The following is a 27,321-nucleotide window of genomic DNA, read 5'->3' as shown; positions in this document are numbered from 1 at the left end:
TAGTGCACCAAAAATACTGACAAACAAAATATCGAAACAGTAAGTATGCTAGGTAAGTAAACATGTACTACTCTTAACTCCACATCTATGTCCTTTTAAGATATCATAAAGGCACAATATATGTGGAGTTAAGTTTAGTAAACCTATATTTACCTGTATATCCTTACCTTTTTGACATTTTGGTCCATTAATATTGTAGTAGCATGATATTTAAAACTCAATATTCTGGTATCATCATCAAAACTGTTTATTTCAGGTATTAGCCCATAAAAGAAGATAAACAATTTTATCAATCATCACAAAAATCAATAAATACCAATGACATAAAAGTTTTACTTAAAAACAATCAAAGTTAAAAAATGCTCAAATAATGAAAAAAGTAATAGAAATATTAGAAACAGTTTGATGAAAATAAATAGTTCCATAAATAAGCCGAAGGGAACAGATAAGTCCAGGTTGCAGAGTAAGATACACAGTACGCCCACATAATTGCACAATCAATTAAAAACAAGGTGTGAATAAGAGTGAAAGAGGAGTATTTAGATTAAGATAACAAAAATTCAAAACAATACTCCCACCCTCTTCCTGAGTAGCCTTACAGCAGGTAAGTATCGGCTAACTCCATATACCAATGTCTGGCTTGTGTGAGACTGTAAAATGCCATAGGCCTCCTTGCATTGTCTGACGCACATAGAAATGCAGAGTGGTTTCAGGCTGTCATATGCTGGTCAACAAAATAAAATGTGTTCAATATCCTCAGTCCTATAATTACAAAATACACACACTGGTGAGTCAATACAGTGGGTTTCCATCTATTTATAAATGTATTTACTTATAGTGATTGCAGTCTTAATTTGATAAACAACGTGCAAGCCTGGGAAGGTTGAATCATGTCCATGTACAACTCCTTAGCAGGTGTGGGCTTGAAAGCTAAGAACTCAGCTACCATACCACAACAGGAATTTTTTATAATAGCCTTAGTGCTGGGGGTAATTAGTGAAGTGTTATTCCAATACTCACTCGGGTCTAAGTCATAAAGGTAAAACATGTTGAATCAATGGTGGGAGGTTAAACTTACACAAAGCCAGCACTCCCTCTGCTGCTACCCTATAATGGGAAAGTTCTGGGGTAGACCACTGTCTGACCCAGTTTAAGAGGGGTTTCAATGCAGCCAGGTCACCAACGCTCCTTAGGCCGGTACGCAACAATGAAAAGGGTGGTAGTGGTTTCATTAACTGCACATTCTGTGAGTGTCATACATAAATACAAACACATTAGTTATTCTTTTCAGCCAAAAATTAAGGGTGGTGCTGAATGGTTATCTATGCCCTAATACACCAAGGCATAGACATGTTTTCAACGGAGTACATCTAATGCAGTAAAACGTGGTAGAACCACAGCACTCAATACAAGTGCAATATTTGCAATTCACAAGAAAGGATAATCTTTCTCCACATTGTAATTATCCTTTACTACTGCCTTTGGTCCTGGGATTATTGACCTCACTTACAATCAGTCAGATTTTATGTGTGGAGCATCTGTTTATTTTTTCACTGAGACTTACTCCAGAGGACCTCGATCTCATCTTAACAGTTACTCATGGGTGATTCTACAAAAATACTTTGCTGCAATTCCATATCTGTACTTTGTTGCTTTGAAAAAGTCACATGTCGTGATGAAACACCTGTTGGCTGTCGATGAGTGTATTTGATGAATGAAGGACTGGTCATTACCTGATTGAGACTGTCGATGTCTGTCAACCTTGTATGAAGAAATGGCATTCGTCAATTAAAAGACTGGACCAGTTAGGATCTTCTCTCCTTAGGCCGGTGTCAAACAATAAAGGGATGATTGGTATACCATGATGGAGGCTGAATAAAAATTTTAAGAAGCTATTTTCCTTTTCATTAAATCCCTTTGGGAATTTGCAAACCCCAAGATTTCTGCCCCGTACAGGGCAGCAGCCTGGGCTTTAGCCACGTAAACTTCAATAGCAAGGGAGGCAGATTTGGGGGTGGATGCCTTAAACCTCTTAACAATTGCAGACACAGTATTTAACAAGATGAATTTGCTTTTTTGCAACTGGGTATTCCATCTCCTAGCTTTATAATTACTGATCCCGATGTACTCAAATGACTCAACCACATGTAGGGTGGAACTCTTCATTGAGAACCCACTTCTGCAGGTTCTATCAGGATTGAATACCATAATCCTGGTCTTTTGGGTATTCACCTCCAACCTGCAGTATCATACCATGTGAAATCATGTGCCCTTTAACCCCGTTATAACAATATAAATTGAAGTTCACAGATTTTTGCGTCAGTCCTCCCCACCATAGGCTGCAATATGGAATATGAATTCCCTTCCCCAACGCCGTTTTTAAATGTTATGCAACGTGTTGTCTTTGGCAGAACTCAGTCTCTTACTTTTTCACCTTGCAGCTGGTTGTGACCAGGCTGCCAAAGAAAACACCCAGCAAAACATCTTTAACCTAATAAGGAAGGGTAATACGTTATTGCTCCTTACTCACTATAAATCTAGGGAAACATTACAAGTGAGTGTCTTCTACGGCAGAGCCAATATTTCTTTCTGGTCTGTTAACAATCCCAAGCATCCCCTATAAACATTAAATTACAATTTCTCCCTATTATTTCCATGGCGCTGCTACTATTACAAAGAAATCTTTGTTTTAAGAGAAAGTACAGGTTGTCTGAGAAAAGGAGATCGTTTTTTCAGACTAACAAGAACTTTGATTATAATGGTTCTGGACCACAGATGTCCCATACTCAGTGGGTCATATATCATATAAAACTACAATACAATCGCTTTCTAAAGTGCTGCAGGGCTCTCTTAACAGCACACAGCACTCACATATGTAAAAGCCACCATTTGTAACAAATGTCAAATATGTATGCTTTGTACCAGTGCTAGTATATGAGAAGGCGCATAGCAGTGTCAGCTTGACATTTAACTCTTTAGCAGCCAAGGACGTAACGGTTACGTCCTTGGATGCGGTGCTGAGGCACCAAGGACCTAACAGTTGCATCCTGGTACTGGCTAATGGGGGGGAGCACTAGCGCTCCCAGGGCAGGGATGGAAGGGGAATCGCTTCCCCTTCCACCACCGTCCCCCACCTCCCCTGTGGCGTCTGATGACGTCAGTGTGCGATCGCACGTGGTGACCTCATCAGAGGCCGGCCCCTTCCAGTACGGATCGGAAGAGAAATGCTTTTGCTTTTCTCTTCCGATCACTGGAGGGGCCAAGAAAGGCATGAAAGGAGAGGAAAGGCCTTTCCTCTCCTTTTATGTCTCTCTCAGCATTTCTGCTGCTCGATCGCTATGTGATCGGCAGCTGAAATGACCACTAGTCACCTGGGAACTTTTTGATTTTGGTACTTGTCATGAGAAGAGCGGCCCTTTGGGCAAGGGCCACTCCCTAGGGGGCTAAATGTTTTTTAGGCCATTTCAGCCTAATATAATTAGTCCGATTTGCCCCCGGGGGCAGAAAACACCTAGACACCAGGGATAATTATTTTTTGTTTGGGGGCCAATTTTATTTTAGGCCATTTCTTAGGCAAGGGTCACTCCCCGGGGGCCAAATTAATTTCAGGCCATTTAGATTGGCCTAATATGATTAGGCCGATCTGCCCCCAGGGGGGACAGAAACCACAGATTTTTTTTTTTTATATACTTACGCATAACGAGAGCGGCCCCTTGGGCAAGGGCAGCCCCCTAGGGAGCCATTTTTTTCCGGAGATTTCTGCCCCCCCCCCCAGGAGCAGATCGGCCTAATATATTTAGGCCGATCTGCCCCCGGGAGGGCAGAAAACCCCTAAATACCAGGAGAATTTTTTTGTTTGTTTATTTTTTTGTTTTTTATATGTGGGGAGTGACCCCTTAGGCAAGGGTCACTCCCCGAGGGGGCTAAATTATTTTTAGGCCATTTCTGACCCCCTGGGGGTAGATCGGCCTATTTTTGTTAGACCTATCTGTCCCCAAGGGGGGCAGAAACCACTAGACACCAGGGATTTGTGTGTACGTATGTGTGTGTTTTGTTTGGGGGGCAGCTCCTTGGGCAAGGGTCGTTCCCCATGGGGGCCAAATTAATTTAGGCTATTTAGATTGGCCTAATATGATTAGGCCGATCTGCTCCCATGGGGGACAGAAACCACAGAATTTTGTTTTTTATGTACTTACGCATAAGGGGAGCGGCCCCTTGGGCAAGGACCACTCCCACAGGGGGGCCAATTTTTTTTAGGCCATTTCTGCCCCCCTGGGGGCAGATGGGCCTCATATAATTAGGCTGATCTGCCCCCGGGGGGGGGGGCAGAAAACCCCTAGACCCCAGGGATAATTTTTTTTGTTTATTTTTTGTTTTTTTATATGTGGGGAGTGACCTCTTAGGCAAGGGTCACTCCCCGGGGGGCCAAATAAATTTTAGGCCATTTAGATTGGCCTAATATGATTAGGCGGATCTGCCCCCAGGAGGGTCAGAAACCATAGATTTTTTTTTTTTACATACCTACGCATAAGGGGAGCAGCCCCTTGGGCAAGGGCTGTTCCCCAGGGAGACAATTTTTTTTAGGCCATTTCTGCCCCCCCCCACCCAGGTGCAGATCAGCCTAATATATTTAGGCCGATCTGCCCCCGGGAGGGCAGAAAACCCCTAAATACCCGGATAATCTTTTTTGTTTATTTTTTGTTTTTTATATGTGGGGAGCGACCCCTTAGGCAAGGTCACTCCCCTGGGGGGGGGGGGATTATTTTTAGGCCATTTCTGACCCCTGGCGGGTAGATCGGCCCATTTTTGTTAGGCCAATCGGGCCCCAAGGGGGGCAGAAAACACTAGACACCAGGGATTTATGTGTGCGTATGTGTGTGTTTTGTTTGGGGGGGGCAGCTCCTTGGGCAAGGGTCGCTCCCCATGGGGGCACATTACTGTTGGCCATATCTGCCCCCCTTGGGGGCAGATCGGCCTATTTTTGGAATGCCCATCTGCCCCCAAGGGGGGCAGAAAGCCCACCAGAGACCAGGGAAGATTTATTTTTCAAAATAAGAGGGTGGGGTATGGCCATACCCCCACCCCAAATAAGTGGAGCCAAAGTTGTTCTGCCCACCAGTGGGCAGATTGGGCAGTTGCCCCCGATCCACACCCGGGGGGGCAGAAAGTCTACTAGATGCCAGGGAATTAAAAAAATAAATAGTGGAGTGGTGGCTACCAACCAGTATGGGCCTGGTTATGCCCCCTCCCCAACTGAAGGGGGTAACAGTCTTTCAGCTCCCCCCGCACACTAAAACATCTTATCCCACAGCAAGCAAAAGGACATTTGATTATTTTGGGTTTTGGTTCTACATTTGGGCCATGAGAGCTTGGCTAACTCAAAATCGTCCTACTTGGAATGGTGAGGGCTGCACTTTTTGGACTTTGGTATGCTGCATTGTAGAAAAATCCACAAGACCTAGACACATCTGAAAACGAAACAGCTGGGTGATTCCAGGGAGGTGTGCTTCACATGCACCCCGCACCATTCTCTTACCCACAATGCCCTGCAAACCTCAAAATTTGCTGTGAAATCACACATTTTTCTCACCTTTTTGTGATGGAACCTTCCGGAATCTGCAGGAATCCACAAAATTCCTATCACCCAGCATTGTCTCATCTATACCGATAAAAATTGTGCTGCACTTGTCAGCCTAAAAATGTTTTTTTTCAAACTGCGCTTTTGGACCCGCTTTGGTTCCCCTTAATTTCAACATGTTTTTGGCTCTTCCCTGTCACAGGCACTTGGCCCACCCACACAAGTGAAGTATCATTTTTACCGGGAGACTGAGGGGAACGTATGGTAGTAGGAAATTTGTCCCGGTGTGGTGATCCCACAGAGAAATGTGTGAACATTTTGATTTTTTAGCTTCTGGGTAACAGAACCTGGTGAGAGACCCACAAGTCACCCCATCTTGGATTCCCCTAGGTAGAAGATAAGGCTCCACCCCCATATTTGTAATATACTCAAATGTATGTATCAAATCATTTCATTTTTTGAGCTAAAAGTTTTTAGCATCGGTTATACACAGTTAAACACATCCTTTATTGTTTTCATTATTGAGCAAAAGCATTGAAGTATACAAATATTGTTTTCACTGTGTGATATAATTCTTTCAATTTGGATCACATTTGAGTTTTCATAATGTAATTTAATTATTTCATGATGGAACATTTGTTCATTACATATCTTACGTTTGCAATATATGTAATATAGCTGTCTCTGTATATATCAGTTCTGTTATCTGAATTACACACTTCATTCTAACCTCCATTTGACTACATGATATATAATAATAACTTTTTTACTGACCATGAAAGCATGAAAGATTGAGTATACTTTACCATAATCCAAAATAGTGACTTTCAGATTACTTCATATGTCTGCAGCAAGCATTAATTTGCTGGGCCATCTTGCCAGAAGCATCAGTATGTGCACCAAAATATAAAATATTTACTTTCAGAATATTATTTACAACTTTCTGTGATAAGACAAATGTATTTCCAACTCTTTTATCTAGGTACCCTATTTGACTTTAATATGTAGGACATCCTCAGAGGATGGAAAATGTATTTTGCTGAATATGTCCTTGGTGCAACTTGAATAAAATGTCAACATAACTTTTGTCAATCAGACATATCAAACAGTATAATTTTAAATGTGTTGTGTATGAAAACCTAACTCTCAAACATATAGTACATTTATACTTGAGGGGGCAAATTAAACTAGGATTGAAGAACACCATATACAAGGCAGTGACTGAAGTGCATTAAAAAAAGTATGAGAGCTGTTATGGTGCATGCATTGGGGCGGGATCAGTGAGTGAGGAGGCGGGATCAAAGGTGTGAATAAAAAATAAAATATTCTGTACTTTTTTTTGCTTTTGGTCTTTCACCTTCAGGTAGCTACATGTAAAACAGTGCACAGCTTAAATGAGAAATACATTTTAAAAAGTTAAGTTAATCAGTGGCCAATGCACTGTAGTATATTAAGAAACCTCTACTAGTTATTGTACTGCAGAGGTCTGGGTGTAATCAGAGAGACACAGACTTAAATCTTGGTTGGTGCAGTGGAGAATGGTGACTTGAGTATTTTTAGTGCTACAAGGTCACAGCCTATGACAGAAAGCTGTGTGAAATTGTAAGTCATTATTTTAAACTTGAATTACACACAGTGTAAGATAGACTGCTACACCATGTGCAAAACGATAAAATGATGCTTCTAAAATATGTTTATTAATACCCAGACTGCATATGATGCTGTCATCCCAAAGCTTCAGTTGATTCCATTAATTAAAGCCAGTACTGACTCTACGGCACCCTTTACATTTACAGATTAATCAGTTGCTCACATTTGCCTTTCTTTCAGGCAAGCAGGCACTCTGGAAAGAAGGCTTGTATATTTTAAGCTGTCTGCCCACCTTCAGATTCACAGCACAGGAGACTTCCTGAGTGACACTTTAGCAGCAGCATTTAATATAGAAATTAACAGTCCCAGGGCGGTTGACTTTTCAAAAAAAGTAGGGAAACACTTTTTCATAAATTAAAATAGATGGGGCACATTATGTCCCTCCAATCCTGCCCACTTCGAACACTGATGCAAGGTAATGAATTGCTATAGAAACCAATAATTGTTGGCAAATGTTCATTTGCATCTGTTATAGAGGGGAAAAAATGACCACTTACTTCAAAAATACATCTGCTCACTTCTTATTCCCTTCATTGACAAACTAAATACACACATATTAAACTGTCAAGGATCTGCAGCTCGAAAGGTCTGTTGACTCCCCTTTGAGATTGCCAGAAGAAAGGTAGACTGCTCTCAATAGCCACTGTGCCAACATCCCCAGATTCATATACAAAAAGATGTCATGTGTCTATAATAGGGTCCCAAATAAGAGAAAGATCCCACAAAAGGGAAACTCCTTGTCAATTTGTAAATTGTGATAGAAAATTAGTAATGAAGAGAATAGAAAGGCACTAAACTCCTACTGAGGAACAGGAGGGAGAAATGAGCCAGCAGGGGCAGCTCCTCCATTAGGGCGGAGGAGCGTCAACGCATGCCTCCTCTCCAGCAGCGGCAGCTGCAAACCTTTTACCAAACAACGATAATAAACTGTGTTTATTATCATTGTTTGATAAAAGGGCAGGGCCATGGGGGTGACGAGCAGTGTGGGGTAGCGCTCAGCACTCCCCCTCAGAGGGCATGTGTGTTTATCTGGCAGTCTTGGGCCAGCCAAACACACATGCGCAGTAGGCTATCTCTCTAGCCCAGCAACACAGTTGCCAGGCTGGAGAGAGCCTGCACAGGCTCCCAGTCTGCCTGGGAGTGCCCAGCCACTCTGCTTTGAGCAGTTTCAGGATTGGCCATAGGGCAGGGTGGGAGCCTGTAGCAGCAGCGAGGAGGAGCAGGTGCGGGGCAGCATGCAGCATTAAGGTAAGTGGCTTTTTTAAAAATTAGTTTTTATTTTATTTTTATTTCCCCCTGTCCCCTCCCCCGCGACGTCCGCCCCTTCTGCTTCCCGTGAGCCACTCCTGTGAGCCAGGCCAAATTCGAGAAACGCAATCCAGTAGAATATTCCAGCAGCAAGGAGAAAAATCAGGGACAAAAATGGAAGAAAGGGGCCAAACAAAATGACAAAAGATAAGGGAGCTAATGCACTGTGAAACATCACTCCTTCTTCCTATATATGGTTTTAATATAAACTGACGTCACAAGAAAAAAGACATAATTTCATCTTGGATGGGGATCCTCGGATAACATTCTATTTAAAAACCACTATCTTAGAGAGAAACATCATTCTGGAAATCTGTGTTGTGCTTGTGCGATAGGCTACTTCACGAGAATCTTTGACTACAAAGATTCGAGGGTATGAACACAGGCAAACATTTTACCAATACTTTTAGGATGCTTTGGTCTAGACTCAAAAAACAAATGCATAAATCTGTGTGTTGCATGATCAAATGCTAGATTACGACTCTTACTAAGGGATTCACCCATAATCAGGCTTGGCTCACGGGAGGGGAAAGGGGTGTGGCGGGGAGTGTGGGGGGGGGACAAAAAAAATAAAAATAAAACTTACCTTTTTGCTGCGCCTCTGCATCCACTCTGCTCTCTGTCATTGCTGGCCCAGGCTCCCCACCTGCCCTGCGGCCAATCTGACGCTGCTCAAAGCAGCGTTAGGATTGGATCGGAGCACCCAACCAGGGCGCTCCCAAGCAGACTGAGTGCCACTGCCCGTCAATGCAGTGAAGGCTTGGAGCGACCCTACTGCGCATGTATGTTTGCCCGGTCCGAGACAGCAGGCCAAACATACATGCGCCTTCGTCCCCGTCACGCCCACTTTTATAGTAAAAACATAATAAAAAGAGTTTATTATGTTTTTAATATAAAGGTTTTGCAGCTCCTGCTGCTGGCGGGGGGCGACGCTCCTCCACCCTAGCGGAGCAGCTGCCCCTGCCAATAATATTTTGCATTATGTTCTAGTCTGGTGCTGTGCATTTCTGAATGTCCATAGTCTATCAGCTGTGACAAAATACTGGCACTAATAGATTAAAATAGTGAATTGTAAAAGGTGATACCAAGATGCTAGCTGTGTCAAAATTAGCAGTACTAAATCATCGCTCATAGACGCCAGATAAGGAATCCACATTGTCTACTCAAACTCCTTACCATTACAGAACTGAATACAAATATAATGTTAAATAGTCCCACTTGATCACCATGTGCCTCGGAAAATGATTACACCAACTCTGCCAAGCAATGCAAATACTCCCTTTCGAGAAACACTAGAACCATAGGCAATCGTGAATAATTTTCTTGTTAAAAAGACCAGTCCACTGGCGAGATGAAGAAGCCCCCATTTTAGACGAATGTATCCCTGAAGAGTAGTGCACTAAATATATTCTGTACTATGAATGCATGTTTATTGATATGCTATTTTATACAAGGTTATTAGTGCTTATTAAATATACATTTTCTTTTTTGGATTATGAAACACATATTTGAGTGCATATATACCTCCCATAAACTTTTTATAGTTTCTTGTTGTAAGGTGTCTTTGTTTGCCATCCTGCTTAGGCCATGTCCTTGTTTACTTGTGCTTCTGTGTCAGTAATCGAGGTTTTCCTTCTCTTTCAGGTATGTCAGCCTCCTCAGTCCTCTCAGCCAGTGTCACCACTAGCAGTACCACCAACACACTACCACCGCTCCATCATGCACAGAAAGGTAAGACCTTTTTACCAAAGGCTGAGGAACCTCCTATTAAAATACTGCTGACCTGCCCGCTGCTAGGTACTGTTGATTTCTTCCTCAAATGCTGCCAAACTACAGGTGAACTGCTGCCGAGCTCCTATTGTGCTACTACTGCTCAGCTTCTGCTGAACTACTACAAAACTGCTGCAGCTTGGCCAACACTTACCTACCGTTCGAGGATTTTCTACACTATGCACTGAACTCCTGTCATATATAGAAGTGTACAACCTTACTTTTGTTTGAGGACACACTTAAGAAATTTTTGCCAGCTATAAACACATGCTATGTAATAAATAAATATGAAAGCACAATTTACAGGCAAAATAACCATTAAGGTGAATTAATATAACTAGACATGCAACACATGGCTCAGGTATTCGATCCATAAGCATCGGATACATTTCATAAATATACTGATATTAAACTTAAACTGGATGTTATACTGAAGGAAACAAATACTGAAAGTAGGAGGCGCTGTCACATATGTGTGTGAATCTAGGCCAAATACTGGCTGACTTCTAGCCTTGTATGCTAAAGTTACGCAAACATGTATTACAATAGGTATTGATGAAAATCTACTGTGAATAAAGGATTAAGGCAATATATGATTTTCACTGAATATTATCAGTCACTTCACACACACAATGGTGGTCTAAGTTACAAGCAGCTTGAAGCATGCCTAAGAAGCATTAACCTCAAGTTGATAAGCTCCAGCTTTACATACTGACGGAGGCAGTAGCACAAGTTATTAATCATCTACCTAACAAGTAGGCAGTGGTGGCCAATGGTTTGCCGGGAGTATTCTACAATTGAGTTGTGAAACAATTGGTATCTATTATGATAAAGGTCATAACAGAATGTACCTTAGGTAGGTCACCTCCAGCGTCATTGGATCATGCAATAATTGTGGTATTTCCTAAAAAGGTGTACCTGTGTTCCTTGTATTAATCTAATTTGCTAATGGCACACTTGGAAAATGTTACAGTAAACATGTGAGGTTATATCAAAACTGGAACTACATGGCTTTATTCCTTGGGGGAGCTTTTTCAACTCTCTTGATTTAGCTATTGCAGTACTGGGTGTGGGGATTGCACAGCAGAGAATAGAGGCATTCAGCTTTTTATATTTAGAAAGAGGCTTCAGTTGGTGTCCAACATAACATAGCAAGTGTCTCACGGCTACAAAACCTCAACATTAATGGGAGCAGTCAGTATGTACTTCTTTGTGGTATATGTTTGATATGAAATTGTGATCAGTGTTTACAGGCAAATACAGCAGTCTGGTCGGAAATCTGGACTGAACTCAATTATAACTCCATCCTTGAGTCATGTTTGTTCGCAGTAAAACTCTGGGTTAAATAAGATGTATGTATTTGAGTTACTGACCTGTCAACTCAACCGGGCTAAACAATCGTCAGTGGAAATAGGTGATAACATTCTCCGTTATCCCTCTTTCATCTACCACCAGACACCCCCTGTCGTTTTAGCTCACTCCTGCTGGGTTCTGCTCTATCCTTTTGTCGCATTTTTCCGTGTTTCGCTTCCTCCCCTTCTAGCTCTGTGTCAAAGACTGAAGAGGAAAACTAAGTGCCGGTCCCAAAAATGAGTACCAGCACCTGCAACCACACATCAAATTAAGCCCTGGGCACACCTTATGATATTTTAACCCATACGCTAGTGACTGGTTGTAGATGGATCCTGACCTTGAATCTTTCTTAAGCTTGACTGCTGGGATTATAGTAGGAAAGGTGCACCTAGCTAACCTTGATAATCAGCAAAGGGCCATTGACTATTGGTTCAAAGAGATACTCATCTGCGATTATAATGACAACCTAATATTTTTACTTTTCAATAGTTTCTTTATTATTTTTTCTTGTAAAACAACAAATTATTCAAAACAACTTCCAATGGCTGCAATCACCAATTTCAACTTCCATCCCACCACCCAAATTCTCACCCTCCTTCCCACACCAGACCACTCAAGGGCATAGCAGGGAATCATAGAGGATCCAAAATGCGGAAAGAAAAAAAGGGTCCACAGTTTAGTGAAAAGCCGAGATTTATATGCAAGGTCATACACTATTTTCTCATGCCCTTATAGATGCACATGTAACCTGAGTTTGTATGTTGGCTTAACAGCTTCCACCAGAGAGAAATGATGGAAAGTTCAGCTGCCAGAAGGAGATGTGATATCCTCTTAACCACAGTGGTAGGGAGATGAGGAAACCTGCTGATGGTCTACGAATTAGGGCTATTTCAGGAAGCTTATCTATGTCCTGACCCTGGATTTGTTGGAAGAAAGTGAAAATCCTATCCAAATAGTCGCCTAGATGTGGGCAAAAGCACAAGATGCGCAATAGGGAACCTGTCTCTCCACAATCTTGCCAACACATATTAGGAATGGTAGGGTTAATGATGTGGCAGGGATATGGTGCCCGCAAAATAGTATTATATATAGTATATCTGTACCACTAGAAGGCAGAATATTCTAATAAATAAAACAAAGACCTCGGGGGGAATGAAATCCCCTAGGGCTCCGTGAGGCCTTTGTTCAAAGCAACAGCTGTGAACAAAAACATTGGAATTGGTGCTCCGGGCTTCTACTGGCCATTAGAAGCCCGGAGAAATCCATTGAATCCCAACATTCCAATGTTCTAATATAGCCTTAGAACCCGCCGTAGCGGGCTCTACCGGCTATTAAAGGCCCGCTCCTGCGTTAAATGCCCGAGCCGAAGGCCGGTAGACCCCGCTATGGCGGGTTCTAAGGCTATTAGAACATTCTGCCACTCAGGGCAGAATGTTCTATTAAATAAAACAAATTGCTCACGGAGCCCGAGGGGATTAAAATCCCCTCGGGCTCCGTGAGACTTTGTTCACAGATGTTGCTGTGAACAAAGCGAACATTGGAATGTTGGTGCTGCGGGCTTTTACCGGCCAGTAAAAGCCCGCAGCACTCCATTGTTTTCAATGGAGCTGCCAACGTTCCAATGTTCTAATATCTATTTAAGACCTAAATACAGCAACACCAACTGAAATGCCATCTTCCTCAACACTATACAAGACCTGGGACTGCGCATCAAAAAGTGTGATCGTGTTTTAGTGCGTTTTTGGATGCTTCAGTTGGAAACTGTCATAGTAGCAGAATCACATAATTACAGTGGCTCTGTCCTTAATTAATGATGCTTATTAGAAGTTTTTCATAATTTCTAGCCTGACTTTAATTTATCTAATTTTATCCATTATCTAAATTATACACGTTTGTTAATTTAAACAAGTAATTGCTTTGTTAATATTTACTTCTCTTTAAATGTTTACAAGCAAAATGTTTTAGTACAAATCCTGAACACGGAATGATCTTTGATATGTGAATTCTACAGGCAAATGGGATGTTGCCTTAAATGCACACATTTAGCAGAATGTTTCAGTTTCAGTTGGCAGAATGTACAAATTACGCTTTCGGCTGGACATCTTTGGTGCTCAAGGGGCATTTTCTTTTGCTATTTTGCCCATAGAGGTATATGAGTGGGATTGGTCCGAGTCAAAAGTAATACATCTCTTAAGCACATAGAATGACTCTGCAAACTAACACATTCAAAAGAATCCAAGTGTCCTTGGCTAGTTATATGTTACTATAGCATTAAAGAAAAATTCAAATGACGTTGTTAGCCATTTGCCCGCTACCCAAGTTATGGGCATCGAGGTGAGGACTCCCAACTAGAGTGAAGAAATATCTTAATAATACCGCATTCTTAAATGTTCATTGCTACTATTAAAGAGGGACTCAAGGAGCAGGCGATAGCTTGAACGTTTCCCCCTTAATAATACATTTAAAAAGGTTAAGAAACTGTGCTGTTGCCTAATGTACACATCAAGCAGCACTAATTTACATCAAGTGAAGTGTGACATCATTATTAGTACCTTGAGATGAACTAAGCTGCTGGCAGCAAAAGCAGTGGAAGTCACATTTGGGTTAACTAGCACAATAATGTTACATCAGATGGTTCTGTTTTATAGGAAGTAGGTCTTTTTTGCTTGTTAATGCCCGCGCTCAGATTGAGGTAATTTGTCAGGAAAGCCTGAACATTGTATTTATGTATTTACTTATCTATTTATTTTCATATTCTCATTTATTTTTGAGTTTTATTTAGCACTTTTGTGCTATCTTTCTGCCACTTTGGAGCACCATGCATGCTACATGCTGTGTTGGTATAGCATGAATTTTGATCGCCTCAGTTAATGCTCAGCTGGCCATTCAACATAGTATTTGCCAACAGACTTGGTAGAAGATCATTATTAGTGGAGTGTATAGTTTGTATTGCATTTCTAATTAGTAATGAGGCATCTCTGCAGAAGGGAGTCCGAAAAGGTCTGATCATGCTTCCCATGAAGGATAGTGGGGGAGAAAGAAAAATAAGTAATTATGGGACATTCTATGCAGTCCACTAGGGTGTGAGTCCTAAAGCACTTACCTGGCAATTTAGGCACTTAAATCCTCAGCCTGAAAGGATCATTTCTGGAATTTGCACTTAAAATGATATCCGCTACCAAAGAAGCATCATACACAAATACTACATAATCTATTATTTCATATTCAAATACAAATGAACCCATTTTATCACACATTTATCATAAAACCCTTCCAATCATAATTGTACTTCAAAAACTTGTGCCACACAACTGACCTATGATGAACCCACGGCATTAACTAGTCATTCAATTTAATTTCGATCCACCAAACCTCAGTTTAGTAAACAATACAAATAAGTGGAAAACCTGGGCAGGAAATTTGTAACATTTTGTCTGCAATGTTGTTTCAGGGCAAAGTTGTGCATCGCGTTTCATGAGCACACTGAGAAAACTGATGGGCAGTTCAGTCCTTAGAATCCACATAATGCACAGCGGTATATAGGTTTGAATTACCAGTCGTAACAGTATCACAAATTGTCGGGTTTAAAATTAAAAAAATACTTACTGAATGTGACGTAGCAGAAATTTGAGTACTGTCCCTTATGTAACAGTGATCAGCTATGCGTGACAGTTTATGCATTATGTTAATCACAGTACTAATAGTTTGATTGTAAAGTTATGCACAGAGAAGCCATATTAGTGTGCATTCACCTTGGGCTAGTTATTGAAGTCTATGTGGTATAGAGATTAAATCACGTGTGGCAAATTAATTTATCATCATGTTATATTTTAGAGTGTAAACTAATAATCTGCATTAAAACAATATTGAATTTCTATTGGAAAACATTTTAAACTTGCATGTGAAACTAGAGAACAGAGTTATTTTTTTTGCAGTTACTATAACATGAACATTAATGAAAGTTCATTAATGTCGAATTCATGGTTGCATAACTAAAATGTGTTTTATTTGCATAATTTAGTGTATTGTTTAATCCACTTGCATTAGTCTATATCAGGCCTGTTAGGACTTTTGTTTGTGACTGTGCAGAAAATGCCTTGTCATCTTGTTAACTTGAACCATTCTTCCCGATTTTGTTCTCATGAGAATGCTAGCTTGGTAATTCATGTATATTGTTCTACGTGTTGTGATCCTGGGAAGTTGTCCCTGCGGGCAGGACATTTCGGACTGTGGACTGGAATTCAATACAGTTGTTTCAATTTCACATGGAAGTGTACAGATGGACACCATTCTTAGAACAAACCTGAGGATCCACACCAATGTTTCAAGTTTGAGTTGCATGATCGATTTCTATTGGATGTCTTGTGGAACCATGGACTGACGAATCAGTCCCTATGAACTTTAATATACAGTTTCTCAGATTGACTGAGAGCGGAAGATGAGCTTTCCCTCTCCGAGCCTCATTGCAGCTTTCTGCCCCATCCAATTCTGCTTTGCTGAACCCCTTACACTTTGAGAGGTATCATTCTCTCTGCCCTTGGCCCTTTGAAATGCCTTGCTGAGACTTAGAGATTTTTCCCTTGACCAAGAGAAGACTCTTGACCAAGCTTTTGAAATACCGGTGTTTTCCCTTTGTAGGTCAAGTATCGAAATGTTGTAATCTATTCTGTAGGCCTTACCCATGCCCATCTTATGCCAATCACTTTCATTGGTTACTAGGCCTGCCTTTCAAAAATCCCATTGATGTCGTTGGTAAATGCTTTACATTTGTCCCAGCTTGATCCCGGTTTGTTACCGCCCTGGAGACTGACCCTGTTACATGGATTATTGCACGATCAGCCTTGTAATTTAGTGTGGTGCACTTTTTTCTCTTTTGCTTCACCGCTTCGCGCTACTTGGGTGTATGTTGTTTCCTTCTCGTCCTTGTTTTCGGGCATCGTGCTGTTTCTTTCCAATGTCTGCCAGTCTTTTTTATTTATTTATCTTTTTTGCAATTTTATGTAGCACAAACTCAACACAAAGGTATTGCAGTACTGTTTTTTTTTGCAGTTTTATGTAGCACAAACTTGACCCAAAGGTATTGGAGCATTTTACAGGAGCACCGGTTACACTAAACAATAACACATTTATTTTGGTAGCAAAGGGAGATTAAGTGATTTCCCAGGAATCACAGTAATTTGAGCTGGCGCCAAAATACTATCTGTGTTTCCCAGCTCCAAAGTCGGCAGCTCTGGCCCTTATGCTACATCCTCTCCCCTAGGGTTCTTTGTCTGGTGTGTTGGGGCAGTCTGGGAATAACTTGTGTTTTTTTATGTAGCACTTAGTAATACATACATTTCATAGCGCTGAAAAGCAGGTGCAATTCTTAACAAAAATGCTATAATTCATTTGCATGGACCTTACAGAGATGAAGAGGTGAAAAAACAAAGTCAAAATTGTAATCTGTGGCACTCTCATTCTGTCAAGACCTTTGCAGTGGGTGCATTAACCAACTGACATGAGTAGAACTTAACACTAGGTGATAGCACATGCTCTTGATAACCTACGAAGGGTCACCAACCTAGTTAGTTCTACGCAAGAAGATGGCGAAAGGTGTTGTCCCCAAAATGGTGGAAAAGGAGTCGTGACCCCAGACCCAAGCACTTCACGGCCTCAAGTTTGATAGCAAAAAACATCTAGCCTTTGGAAATAAATATGACCTCTTCAAATTGAGTTCAGTTAGTAGAGGCAGCATTTTTCCTAACCATGTAGCACAAAGAGGCTAACACAAGGGTGCCACAGTGAGAGGAGCAGAGTATCATAGGACACAAAAGTGGATCAAACTCTGTCACCTCCTCCTCTCAGAATTCACTGGTGTCATGGCTATAACAGTCCCCTCACTACTATTGCGACCTTGCAGATGGCAGTTCTAAAAGAGCTATCTAAAACAATGCTCAAATAGCACTGCTTCCTGAAGAGGCCTCTCCTTGAATACCCTCCACAGTTGCTGTCACAGATGCAGAGCATTTCCCCATCACCCTCTCGACTCCTGTGTATAATATCAGTCAGTCTGTAGGAATGAGGCAAAAACACTCCCAAGATGGCGGCCTTGTTGTGTCCTCTCTCCTGCAGCGACAGGCCTGGGAGGGTTGCTGTGGCACCTGGCATACAAACCAAAACACATAGATAAAAGACATTGGGGGTCATTCTAACCCTGGCAGTCGGTGATAAAGCGGCAGCCAACCCGCCAACAGGCCGGCGGTCCAAAAAATGGAATTCTGACCCTGGCGGAAACCGCCAACACAGCCCGCCACATTAACACTCCGACCGCCACGGCGGTACAGACAAACAGCGCGGCGGTCACCGCCAACAGGCAGGCGGCAGACAATGTACCGCCCACACTATCACAACTCACCAATCCGCCACCTTTTCCGGGGCGGGAGCCCCGCCGATAAAAACACGGCGGAAACAGACTACGGACGGGAAAACGCTCACCAAAACACACTCCACAAGTACGGAGGACAGCATGGAACCCGAATTAAACATCCTACCTGCACTCGTCTACCTGCTCATCTACCACGAGTACGAACTCCGGCGCAGACGACAACGGTGAGTACTGCACCTACGACACACGGGAGGGGGGAGGAGGAAAGGTTACGGGCACACACATATGCGACCCCCACCCCCCAAACTATGTACACACCAATGCAGAGCAACAATGCACAGTGACACCACCCAAACCCCCCTGAAAAATGCAAAGACATAATTAAATTGTGAACCAAATTTTTATATAAAAAATAGACTCTGAGACGTATCGGCAACTATGCAAAATATCCATAACAAAATAATACTATACACACTGCCATGGCGAACCGAGGCAATTAGTCCGCTACATCCAAGTCAAATGGAACAGTCCGTGGGCTACAGTGTAGCGACACAAGGGCAAAGCCCACACAGGAGACCTGAGTCCTTTGGAGAGAACACTGCAGGGGCATCTGATGAAAATACTACAGGCACCTCAGGGGGAAGGGAAGGGGGGGGCACCACAGCCACATGAGTCCACGACGCAAGATCCACGAAGGGGCAACCATGCCCACTGTGCCATCCTGGGGAGTGCAAAGCCACAGTCTCTCATGTCTCTACAGTGGGTGGGTTGCCCACTGTACCATCCTGGGGAGTGCAAAGCCACAGTCTCTCAAGTCTCTACAGTGGGTGGCTTGCCCACTGGACCATCCTGGGGAGTGCAAAGCCACAGTCTCTCAAGTCTCTACAGTGGGTGGGTTGCCCACTGTACCATCCTGGGGAGTGCAAAGCCACAGTCTCTCAAGTCTCTACAGTGGGTGGCTTGCCCACTGTACCATCCTGGGGAGTGCAAAGCCACAGTCTCTCAAGTCTCTACAGTGGGTGGCTTGCCCACTGTACCATCCTGGGGAGTGCAAAGCCACAGTCTCTCAAGTCTCTACAGTGGGTGGGTTGCCCACTCTGCCATCCTGGGGAGTGCAAAGCCACAGTCTCTCAAGTCTCTACAGTGGGTGGGTTGCCCACTCTGCCATCCTGGGGAGTGCAAAGCCACAGTCTCTCAAGTGGATAACAGTCTCCACTGGTCAAGGAGGAGGCATGGTGGGCACAGTGAACCATAAACAGTGCTTGAGATGAAGGGGCCCAGCGGAGCGGTGCTTGAGACGGCGGGGCCCAGCGGAGCGGTGCTTGAGATGAAGGGGCCCAGCGGAGCAGTGCTTGAGACAGCGGGGCCCAGCAGAGCGGTGCTGGAGACGGCGGGGCCCAGCGGAGCGGTGCTTGAGATGAAGGGGCCCAGCGGAGCAGTGCTTGAGATGAAGGGGCCCAGCGGAGCGGTGCTTGAGATGAAGGGGCCCAGCGGAGCGGTGCTTGAGACGGCGGGGCCCAGCGGAGCGGTGCTGGAGACGGCGGGGCCCAGCGGAGCGGTGCTTGAGATGAAGGGGCCCAGCGGAGCGGTGCTTGAAGGGGCCCAGCGGAGCGGTGCTTGAGATGAAGGGGCCCAGCGGAGCGGTGCTTGAGACGGCGGGGCCCAGCGGAGCGGTGCTGGAGACGGCGGGGCCCAGCGGAGCGGTGCTTGAGATGAAGGGGCCCAGCGGAGCGGTGCTTGAGATGAAGGGGCCCAGCGGAGCGGTGCTTGAGACGGCGGGGCCCAGCGGAGCGGTGCTTGAGATGAAGGGTCCCAGCGGAGCAGTGCATGAGACGGCGGGGCCCAGCGGAGCGGTTCTGGAGACGGCGGGGCCCAGCGGAGCGGTGCTTGAGATGAAGGGGCCCAGCGGAGCGGTGCTTGAGATGAAGGGGCCCAGCGGAGCGGTGCTTGAGACGGCGGGGCCCAGCGGAGCGGTGCTTGAGATGAAGGGGCCCAGCGGAGCGCTGCTTGAGACGGCGGGGCCCAGCGGAGCGGTGCTGGAGACGGCGGGGCCCAGCGGAGCGGTGCTTGAGATGAAGGGGCCAAGCGGAGCGGTGCTTGAGACGGCGGGGCCCAGCGGAGCGGTGCTTGAGATGAAGGGGCCCAGCGGAGCGGTGCTTGAGACGGCAGGGCCCAGCGGAGCGGGCTGGAGATGAAGGGGCCCAGCGGATCGGTGCTTGAGATGAAGGGGCCCAGCGGAGCGGTGCTTGAGACGGCGGGGCCCAGCGGAGCGGTGCTGGAGACGGCGGGGCCCAGCGGAGCGGTGCTTGAGATGAAGGGGCCCAGCGGAGCGGTGCTTGAGATGAAGGGGCCCAGCGGAGCGGTGCTTGAGATGGCGGGGCCCAGCGGAGCGGTGCTTGAGATGAAAGGGCCCAGCGGAGCGGTGCTTGAGACGGCGGGGCCCAGCGGAGCGGTGCTGGAGACGGCGGGGCCCAGCGGAGCGGTGCTTGAGATGAAGGGGCCCAGCGGAGCGGTGCTTGAGACGGCGGGGCCCAGCGGAGCGGTGCTTGAGACGGCGGGGCCCAGCGGAGCGGTGCTTGAGATGAAGGGGCCCAGCGGAGCGGTGCTTGAGACGGCGGGGCCCAGCGGAGCGGTGCTTGAGATGAAGGGGCCCAGCGGAGCGGTGCTTGAGACGGCGGGCCCCAGCGGAGCGGTGCTGGAGACGGCGGGGCCCAGCGGAGCGGTGCTTGAGATGAAGGGGCCCAGCGGAGCGGTGCTTGAGACGGCGGGGCCCAGCGGAGCGGTGCTTGAGATGAAGGGGCCCAGCAGAGCGGTGCTTGAGATGAAGGGGCCCAGCGGAGCGGTGCTTGAGATGAAGGGGCCCAGCGGAGCGGTGCTTGAGATGAAGGGGCCCAGCGGAGCGGTGCTTGAGACGGCGGGGCCCAGCGGAGCGGTGCCTGAGATGAAGGGGCCCAGCGGAGCGGTGCTTGAGACGGCGGGGCCCAGCGGAGCGGTGCTTGAGATGAAGGGGCCCAGCGGAGCGGTGCTTGACAGGAAGGGCCCAGCGGAGCGGTGCTTGACAGGAAGGGCCCAGCGGAGCGGTGCTCTTCTGCACGGCGGGCCCTGTTCAGCGGTGCTCTTCTGCACGGCGGGCCCTGTTCAGCGGTGCCTATCTTCACGGCGGGCCCTGTTCAGCGGTGCTCTTCTGCACGGCGGGCCCTATTCAGCGGTGCCTATCTTCACGGCGGGCCCTGTTCAGCGGTGCTCTTCTGCACGGCGGGCCCTGTTCAGCGGTGCCCATCTTCACAGCGGGCCCTGTTCAGCGGTGCTCTTCTGCACGGCGGGCCCTGTTCAGCGGTGCACATCCAGTAGGTTCAAGGGAGCCAGACCTGGCCTGGACTCCGTGCTCAGACGCCTTCCGGCCGTGATGTTCCTGGGCCCTTCGGTGACGGAGTCCTGGGCCCTTTGGTGTCCTCCTTTACAGCTGGGATGTGGCATGTGGGGCCCACCTGCTCCGCGCTCCTGCTGGCTGACGTCTCCGCCCTGCTGCCCTTACGCTCCTTAGATGGGGCTCTCGGGCCCTTGCCTCCCCTAGACGTTGTGGCTGGTGAAGTGGGCGAACTCTGCTCCTTGGGGGCAGCCGTGTCAGTCTTCGCACGGCGGCCCTTGTGTTTCCTGGTCCTCTTGCCGGGGGGGGGGGCTGGATGTGTCCTTGCTGCTGATGGAGGTGTCACTGCTGGCAAAGGGTGGGCTCCAGAACCCATGCACAACAGTGACACCCGAAGTTGGGCTGGTGGTGGCTGTGGTGCCCTTGGGACTCTTTGCAGATGGAGGGGGTAGGCCATCGGAGGGGAAGAGGTCAAGATTAGCCAGGAAAAGTTTTTTAGGGCCAAGGTAAAAGGTAGGAGAAGTGGAGATGGAAGTGGAGGAAGAGGATGTGGTTGTAGGAGAGTCAGGTGTGCTGTCATTGGGTGAAGGTGCAGGTGCTGTAGGCTGTTGTGAGGTGGATGTCTGTTGGGTGGGTGTCTGCCTGCGTTTGTGTGTCTTGGAAGGGGTGGTGACAGACACAGTGGGAGAGGACACAGGGGACGTGTAAATGGCAGTGGGGGTGGTGACTGCACGCGTACGGACTGTACAGGAGGGTGTGGTGGTGATGGAAGCACTGGCTGATGTTGGTGTGCATGCAGGTGTGAGTGGAGACGTCACAGGGAGGGAGGAGGGAGACGAGGAGGAGGGGGACACAGGGGTGGTAGTGACTGTTGGGATGTCTGCATCTGTGTGTTGCTTGGGTGAGTTTTTGTGGGATCTGTGGTGCTTGTGTCTGGATGAGCTGCCCTTGGGTGTTGAGGTGTGTGCAGGTTGGTCAGATGGTGTGGATGGGATAGGCTGAGGAACAGGAGACAGAGACAGGGTGGAGGCAGTCAGAAGAGGGAGGCTGGAAACAGGGACAATGGCTGCCGTCAGTGTTGAGGCCAGAGCATTGAACGATCGTTGATGGGCAGCCTGACCCGAATGAATGCCCTCCAGGTAGGCATTGCTCCGATGCACCTCCCTTTCTACCCCCTGGATGGCATTCAAAAGGGTAGTCTGCCCAACAATGAGTGTCCTGAGGAGATCAATGACCTCCTCACTGAGGGCAGCAGGGGTAACAGGGGCAGGGGCTGAGGTGCCTGGGGCGAAGGAGACGCCCGCCTTCCTGGGTGAGCGGGCACGGAGCGTAGGCTGAGGGGCTGCTGGGAGGGCGGGGCTGGTGCGCTGGGTGGCGGCTGTACCTGTAGAGGCGGGGGGCCCGGATGTTGCCGCCACCGCTAGGGAGCTCCCATCCGAGGACATGTCGCTGTCGCTGCTCTCACCAGCGGTCCCCGTCGTGGTGCTCCCCTCGCCCTCCGGCTCACTTGGGCCCTCGGTGTCTGTTCCTGTGCCCACCGGGGCCTTGTGGCTCGCAGCTCCCTCGTGCTCCAATGCCAAATCTCCTCCGCCTGATGATGCTAATGCACACATGCACAAGAAGATGAAGAAGAAGGGTGGGGGGAGAAAGAGAAAACCTGGTTGAGTGCATGCAATGTCAACACCGTTGGCGGAGAGGACAGACACAGGAGCCGCATGCACTAAGCCGCGCATTCGGGGCACACTACTCAGTACTTCTGACTCGGACAACAGGTCAGGAGACGACAAGCGTGCACATGTGTGAGGCTGGACCATCAATAGCTGGACTTGTCACCCTACGGAGGTGGGGGCCGGGAGCACAGGGCCATGCCTAAGGGAGAGGACTACACTACAGAAAGCGCCCTGGCCTAATGTCACCCCCAACCCTCCTCCCCCACCCAGACGCCTCCACTGCGCAGAAAGATAGCTGAATGTGCTGATACTCACCCCCTTGTGTCTGCTGTGATGCTCTCAAGCGCCCATCCAACTCCGGGTAGGCCACCGCCAGGATCCGGGACATCAGGGGGGTCAGGGTACGACTGGCACCCCTCCTAGGTTGGGAGGCCATCCCCAGCAGTGACTCGGCGGTCTTCCTGGTTCCGCGGCGGATGTCCTCCCACCTCTTGCGGCAGTGGGTGCCCTGTCTGACGTGGACCCCCAGGGCCCGGACTTCCTTGGCGATGGCACGCCAAATCCCGACTTTCTGATGGGCGCTGACCTATGTGACATGTACAGGGTGGGAAGGAAACAATCATCAACTTACTGCATGTTAGATGTGATTGGCCCCCCCTCCCCAACCTTGCAATATAGCACATGCTCTCATCTGTCGTGCGTTGCACTCCTCATTCGCCCCCCACCCCACCAACTTACATCCACCCCACTCCACACAGGCATCGCCCATTCCATGTGCACCCGGTGTACTCACCTGTTGGTCTGGAGGACCGTAGAGTAACGCATACTGGGGGAGGACCCCATCCACGAGCTTCTCCAACTCTTCAGACGTGAAGGCAGGGGCCCTTTCCCCAGTCGCAGCAGCCATTGTCACTTCCAGACCGAGTTCACAGCAGCACTTGCAGTATAGGTCCTCTCCTGTGGATGATCAGGTCTCGAGTGATTAAGCAGATAGAAAATGTCGGTCACGCCCGCGGCGGTGCGTACCGCGCCGGTGCGTACCGCGACCGCCGGCGCACATCATCATTGGCTCCTGAAACCCATAGGCTTCAATGTTATCCAATGCGGCTCCGTATAGCGGTCTTCCACCGCCTACCGCCACGGTGTGCTCCGCCAGCGCAGTGACCTCACATCCCATTGTCCCACTTCACAGGTCAGGCAGCCGCCATTTCAAGGGCCCACATGGCATAATCTCTACTGCGACAAACAGGCCTAGGCCTGGCATTGCCACACATACACGCCTTTCAATACCTAGATAACCGTGTGCCATTAAAGCAGTGGTGAACGTACCAGTGATTATCTTGACTCTGTGCTCCATGTTGTCCTTCCTAGGCACCGTCCGCTGGGATTTGCGAGGAGAAGGATGAATCCTCGCGTGTACCGACCGCTGGTGGACCTGTCGACAATGGAAGAACGCCACATCATACTACGATACCGACTTGACCGTGCCACCATCCATGAACTGTGTGCCCAGCTGGAGCCAGCCCTGATGTCCCCCATCCGCCAACCCACAGGAATTCCCCCTCTGGTGCAGGTGCTGTCAGTCCTCCATTTTCTTGCAAGTGGCTCATTCCAGACAACAGTGGCCATGTCATCTGGAATGTCTCAGCCAATGTTTTCTAAGGTGTTGTCTAGAGTGTTGTCTGCCCTGACGAAACACATGCGGAGTTACATTATATTCCCAGAGGAGGTTGATTTGCCCACTGTGAAGGGTGATTTTTATGCCCTTGGACATATTCCCAACATAATTGGTGCCATTGATGGGACCCATGTAGCCTTAGTCCCCCCAAAAGACGATGAGCAGGTGTACAGAAACAGGAAGAGTTACCATTCTATGAACGTCCAGGTGGTCTGTTTGGCTGACCAGTACATCTCCCATGTGAATGCCAAGTTCCCTGGGTCAGTGCATGACGCGTATGTGATGCGTAATAGCAGCATCCCTTTTGTGATGGAACAGCTACAGAGACAACGTGTGTGGCTAATAGGTGACTCTGGTTACCCCAACCTGCCTTGGCTATTGACCCCAGTGAGGAATCCCCGGACCAGGGCTGAGGAACGGTACAATGAGGCCCATGGGCGAACTAGGAGGGTCATTGAAAGAACCTTTGGCCTCCTGAAGGCCAGGTTTAGGTGTCTGCATATGACAGGGGGATCCCTGATGTACTCACCAAAGAAGGTGTGCCAGATCATCGTGGCCTGCTGTATGCTTCACAATCTGGCATTGCGACGTCAGGTGCCTTTCCTGCAGGAGGATGGTCCAGATGGTGGTGTTGAAGCAGCTGTAGAGCCTGTGGAGAGTGAAGAGGAGGAAGACTCAGAGGACGACCCAGACAACAGGGACAGAGTTATCCAACAGTATTTTCAGTAGCACACAGGTAAGAATCACACACGCCATTTTAATTTTCCTGACTGCCTCGTTTTTCTCAACTTTGTCTATGACCCCCCAGTTATTTGAAACTGATGTTTGATTCTCCCTTCCCTTTTCAGTGCTGTATGACCCACTGCGTGACTTCTGCTTGGTTAGCCCATGGACTAATGCTCATTGATCTCGGTATGTGTTCAGCACAAAGTTTACAGAACATAATTGATCGGTAATGTGTTTTACATTTGTAAATAATACAGCCTGACTCCAGCATGATTTCAGTGCATTGAGTGATTTATTTTTTGTGCTAGATAATGGTACATGATATAAACACGGTGATGGGTGGGGGTGGAGTAATGGCCATGGCAGAGTCCAGTTCTCAGTCTCACAGGTGCATTGTCCATATGCCTGTGGAAGGATGGAGCAGGGGCAGTTCAAGGTTGGACAGGGTGGCAATGTGGGACAGTGGGATGACTTCAGGGGGTATCTCATGCTGGCGGGGGTGTTGACATCCTACTCTGTCGATTTTTTTGATCTCAGGCTCCTCTTGCGGGGTGGTTGTTCTTCAGCAGGAGGTGGGGTTCTGGTGGCCTGTCGTTGTGGTGGGGCCTCCGGTCCACTAGCGCCGGCGGAGGTGGTAGGCTGTTCCTGGTCCGGGCTAGTGACAGGGGCCCTGTGTGGTGCCACATGGTCCCGCAACGTGTCTTCTATCCGGTGGAGGGCCTGGACTAGGCTCCCCATGGCGGTAGAGATGTTGGTGAGATGATTGTTGAACCCCATGTAGCGTTCCTCCTGCTGTGCCTGGATCTCCTGGAACCTGGCCAGTACCGTCGCCATCGTCTCTTGTGAGCGGTGGTAGGCTCCCATGATGGTGGTGAGGGCCTCTTGGAGAGTCGGTTCCCTGGGCCTCTCCTCCCCCCCCTGTCGCACAGCAGCCCTCCGAGTTGCCCTGTTTCCCCCGGACTCTGTCCCCTGGACGGTGTGCCCACTACCACTGCCCCCAGGTCCCTGTTGTTGTTGGGGTGGTGGGTTAGCCTGGGGGCCCTGTAGTGGCAGACACACCGCTGATTGACCTGTCCTAGAGACAGAGCCATGGGCCCGCTGGGTGGGTGCTGTGCTGTTGTTCCCAGAGGGGGTTGGGTCTGCTGTGGCCTGTGTGTGGGGAACCGACTGTCCAGAGGTCCCCGATGGTCCGGGCTGGTTGTCAGGTTCCAGGTCGACAGAGCTGCTGTCATCACTGGGTGCCTCTTCCGGGGGGGGATGGACATTTCTGGACCCTCCTGGCCGGTGTGTTGGTGTTCGGGTCCTGCATGGGGTAAGAGAGTATGGTTATTGTTTCTGTGTGTGCTATTGTGTGCGATTTATGGGTGCCCTTGTCCCCCAGTGCTGTCATTCCCTTGGGGGAGGTGTTGTGGGGGTGTTGGGGGGGGGGGGGTATGTGCAGTGGTCATGCTTAGGTGATGGGTGTCCATAGTTTGTGGTGGCATGCAGGGGTTGGTGTTGGGTGGGTTGTGCTGGGGAGACATTCTCAGGGAGGATGTGTGATGGGGGGTTGGGGGTGAGGGTGGTGGTGGGGGTTGGCATGCTGGGGGGGGGTGAAGTAGTTGAGATTGTACTTACCAGAGTCCATTCCTCCGTGTACTCCAGCGAGGCCATCAGGATGCAGGATGTTTAGTACCTCTTGCTCCCATGCTGTGAATTCGGGTGGTGTGGGTGGGGGTCCCCCGCCAGTCTTCTGCACTGCGATGTTGTGTCGCGAGACCATCGAGCGCACCTTTCCCCGTAAGTCGTTCCAACGTTTGCGGATGTCCTCTCGATTTCTGGGATGCTGTCCCACCGCGTTGACCCTGTCCACGATCC

At 47.8% G+C, this 27,321-nt stretch overlaps 1 protein-coding gene across 4 annotated transcripts in view; it reads left to right on the top strand.

Moving 5' to 3' along the window:
- The window catches only part of EDAR (ectodysplasin A receptor), a 338,186-nt gene that overhangs the window by 223,805 nt on the left and 87,060 nt on the right, over positions 1–27,321 (top strand). For all 4 annotated transcript variants that reach the window (XM_069204492.1, XM_069204489.1, XM_069204491.1 and 1 more), the window contains exon 6: positions 10,181–10,267. In XM_069204492.1, the coding sequence (XP_069060593.1) occupies positions 10,181–10,267 (87 nt within the window). The remainder of the gene's footprint in view (positions 1–10,180; positions 10,268–27,321) is intronic.

This window comes from Pleurodeles waltl, chromosome 8 (genome assembly GCF_031143425.1).
Source record: "Pleurodeles waltl isolate 20211129_DDA chromosome 8, aPleWal1.hap1.20221129, whole genome shotgun sequence".
In the NCBI taxonomy this organism is placed as follows: Eukaryota; Metazoa; Chordata; class Amphibia; order Caudata; family Salamandridae; genus Pleurodeles; species Pleurodeles waltl.
The sequence above is the reverse complement of the archived record's forward strand: the minus strand, read 5'-3'. Positions and strand labels throughout refer to the sequence as shown.